Source organism: Amphimedon queenslandica, unplaced genomic scaffold (genome assembly GCF_000090795.2).
Source record: "Amphimedon queenslandica unplaced genomic scaffold, v1.1 AMPQUscaffold_12576, whole genome shotgun sequence".
Lineage (NCBI taxonomy): Eukaryota > Metazoa > Porifera > Demospongiae > Haplosclerida > Niphatidae > Amphimedon > Amphimedon queenslandica.
The window spans coordinates 1-4342 of NW_003547187.1; the positions used below are offsets into that span (position 1 = coordinate 1).

General features: G+C 36.6%; 1 protein-coding gene across 1 annotated transcript; it reads left to right on the forward strand.

The window, feature by feature from the left end:
• Positions 1–637: 637 nt before the first annotated feature.
• Positions 638–2992, forward strand: LOC105314749 (uncharacterized). The gene has a single exon (XM_011409102.1). It carries the CDS (start codon positions 638–640, stop codon positions 2990–2992), a length of 2355 nt encoding a protein of 784 aa, XP_011407404.1.
• Positions 2993–4342: the final 1350 nt, after the last annotated feature.

Consider the following 4342-nt stretch of genomic DNA (forward strand, 5'->3'; position numbering starts at 1 on the left):
TACATAATTTGTCAAATAAATGTAAGCATAAAGTCAAAAAATAAATCTGTCACCATTTGAACAACACTTACATACACATGTACATGTACACCTGTTAATCACAGCACAAACTTGTAACACAAAAAATATATACTACAAAGATAACATACATGTAAAACCATAAACACTCTATTTCCATAGAAAATACCCCCAATCAAAGGAAAAAGGTACTAATACTGGAGAAACGCATTAAATACCACAAAAAGATCCTAACCAACAAATCAATACCAGCAAAATATAAACCTCAGCATCTTTTAGAGTCATCAGAGGCATCTCAAAATAAAATGAACAGAATCTTCATCAAAGAATACAACGAGATCTTTTTCAAACACCTCAAACGTGTCATTGAAGCTGACACTACAGTACTAAATGTCAAAATGGCAAGGCTTCAGTCAGCTAAAAGCTATCATCATCAGCCAACTACAGTTACATGTAAAACCCACACGTCAGCAAAGCCTCAACAAACAAACATATATGCATCTCAAGAAGCAAACTCAAGAAAAAGGAAAAATACAGATTCACAAAGTACCAACCCAACAAAGCAACCGAAAATAAGTCATTTTTTAGAGAAAAGTCGTCACAGACCACCAAACATAGAATGACAAACAGTAACACAATATACAACCTCAGCTCCTATAAACTATCGCAAAGTCAGCTTAACATTTTAAACAAAGGTCTATCTTTCTCACCGAGTCAGCCATTTAATCTACAAGATCATCTCTCCTTTCTAAATCAGTATGATGCGTTCAGCAACTCACTTAGAGATTTAGCTCTCACAGATAATGACAGACCACAACATACCCCAGATTTAAGTCTCAACAGTGTAACCCAGCACTTATATAGAGAAATGAAGTTCCTCAAAGGTTCAACACAACCACATTACCCACCATACTTTACTACTAATATCGCATCAGTTGAAAATTTCATTGAGAGTACGAAAATTGAAATAGACAAACTCCTTAGTAAAATTACATCAAAGCAGAAAGAAAATACATCCAAACAAGAACTCAAAGCGATAAAATCGTTAAAAAAATCAAACCTAGTTATAAAACCGGCTGACAAGAACTTAGGCATAGTAGTGATGAATAGCAATGACTTTGTCGAGCAATGCCTGAAGCAACTGACATCAAACACATACGTCAGAGTAGAAACCGTGCCAGAGGAAGAAATAAAAAAGAAAATACAAAACACTCTCGTCAAGTTTAAAAATCAATTTGGCGCCTCAAATAACAGATTATATCGCTTTTTACAACCAAACCAGAAATATCAAACTCCTAATTTCTACGGACTTCCCAAAATGCATAAAGAACTAGATGTGAATGGGCTACCTCCACTCAGACCAATAGTCGCACACAATAATTCTCTATTGTCAAACACAGCAAAATTTATTGACCACATCCTACAACCACTTGCACAAGCATATAATGATTACCTGAAAAACTCAACTCAACTGATCTCATATCTAGAAACGTCAACAATACCAAATGACATCATACTAGTAACACTAGATGTCAAGAGTCTCTACACATCTATCCCTCAAAGCGAATGTCTAGAATCAGTCAGAAATGAAATGTTCAATCACCAAGATCTCATAATTTTTGATCCAGATTTAATAACACATCTTCTCAGCATTAATCTAAATAATAACTATTTCGAATTTAGTAAAAAAGTTTTTCTTCAAGTCATAGGAACAGCAATGGGAGCAGCCTTCTCTCCGACAGTAGCCAACATCTACATGTCTGTCCTCATTAAAAGGTTCCTATCTTCAACCACTGAAAAGCCATTCTTCTTTAAACGCTACATTGATGACATCATAATGCTATGGCCCAAACATCAAGACCTTAATAATTTTTTTAATAAACTAAACAAATTCCACCCAAACATCAAGTTCACCATGTCGCAGTCAGAAACAACTATCAATTTTCTTGACATAACCATCTACAAGGGTGAAGATTTCTCTGAAACAAATAAACTCAGCATTAAAACATATCAAAAAGAAATTAATCGATACCAATACCTTCACTTCAACTCAAACCACCCAATACATATATTTAAAGGCCTCATTATTGGCGAAACAATAAGATACGTTCGCACCAACTCTACTATAATTGAATATAAGAAACAAATAAAAAGATTCACTGAACGTCTCATCAGCCGAGGATACAAAATTAACTTTATTAACACAGCAATAAGAAGTGTGAACTACAAAAATAGGGCTAAATACCTTCAAAACAACAACAACAACACCACAACAAAGCAACGCCTGCAACAACCCATACTAAAATGCACTCCACCACCAAACTTCATCTGCATAAAAAGAATTATTCTTGAACAATTTCATGAATACAATTTATCACGATACAGCAAAGAACCATTATTTGTAACATTGAAAAGCAACACTTTGAAAGATATCGTCGTCCACAGCAAGCATAGACCATCAACAAAAGATTTACGAAAAATAACAGAAAAAACCAGCCCGATACCACAACACAACCAACCAAAAAGAATTGTCACTTTGAGAACAGCAGGACCAAACAAATGCAACAAAAAACGCTGCAGTACCTGCAACCATTTCAACTCGTCTGCAATTTTTAAAAGCACAGCAAACAAAAGACAATTCAAGATAGAACATCCCTTCACGTGCACTAGCAGCAATGTCATATATCTCATCACATGTCTCAAATGCCAGAAACAATACGTTGGGAAAACATCAAAAACATTACGTGAACGAATTTGCCACCATCGATCAAGTATTAACAACAACGAACCCAGATACATCAGTAAGCATTTCAATCTACCTGGACATCAACTTTCACATCTCAAAGTCCAAGTCATTGACAGTCCAAAATCGAACGACCCAGAAACACTTGACAGATTAGAAACACACTGGATTCAATCTTTAAACACAATACAACCTAAAGGTTTAAATGTTTTAAGCAACCAACAGATCTAACAACTCAAGGTATTTCAAATATACATGTAACAAAACAAAAACTCTAGATCTTATCAAAAATACATTACAATTATCAAAAGGGCGGGGTCCCCACAGAGGTGGGGACCCCGCCCACGTGTCCTCACCTCTGTGGGTTTTTTCTCTCTCTCTCTCTCTCTCTTTCTCTCTCTCTCTCTCCCCCTGCCTTTTGTTGCTTATATGTAAGTCACACAAAAATTATATATACATAAAGTCACCCTAAATACAAACAAAAATGAATAAACCCATTTAAGAATTAACAATCTTATTAATTATTCATAACAATCAAAAAATAGCACCTAATGAATATAAAGTACCAAGCACATGATAATCTTAACAGAAAATGGCAACTCTTAACAAAAACAGTGGTAACAGTAAGTTAAAAGTTCTAACACACACCAAACTAAGCTAGCCCTAAGTAAGATTATTCTGTACTTAAAAACCATATCCTATACCAAGCCTGTCACAACACTGTCTAAAATACACATACACCCACACACATGTGATATATTACACATACAACTATACACACATAATTTACACATACAACTATACACTCACCATTTGTAATGCCTTATCCCCAACCTTTTATCCCCCTAAACATGGGTGTTAAGAGCGAGCAGAGTGGTGAGAGTTGGAGCTCCGAAAAAACGTTTAAAACCCCATCTCCGGTTCTCAAGGCCGGACTGCTCCGCTCTATACCCACAAAAATGCCCACAAGACTACCCCACCTAGACACCGATATGTATATTGTGAAAGATTTCACTGCTTTGTGTGTGAGCACAGAAAAGGTGTTTTGAGTCGTGAACAGCAGCTGAGAGTGAAATATCGAGCACTCTGAAGGGGGAGAGGGCAAGAGTTGCCTAATCCTTCCTCGGAAACTTTAGAGGATTTTGCCTCGTCAATAATCTCTCTCTAACTCTCTCTCTCTGTCTCTCTCTCTCTGTCTCACTCTCTGTCTCTCTCTTTCTCTGTCTCTCTCTCTTTGTCTCTTTCTCTCTGTCTCTCTCTGTGTGTCTCTCTCTCTGTCTCTCTCTCTGTGTCTTTCTCTGTGTGTCTCTCTCTCTGTCTCTCTCTCTGTGTGTCTCTCTCTCTGTGTGTCTCTCTCTCTGTGTGTCTCTCTCTGTGTGTCTCTCTGTGTGTCTCTCTGTGTGTCTCTCTCTCTGTGTGTGTGTCTCTCTCTCCCTTGTAAAAATTCCCAGCAAGATCTTGTTAATTTTCTTACAAGATCATGACAAGAATCTTGACAATAATTCGCAAGATCTTTCCTGAATTTGGAACAAGGATCATGTAAGATAGTGGAAGATCTTGCTATCAAGATTCCTTAAAGTT

Excerpts from the sequence above, each read along its gene's own strand:
- LOC105314749 (XM_011409102.1), top strand. The coding sequence starts at position 638 with ATGACAAACAGTAACACAATATACAACCTCAGCTCCTATAAACTATCG.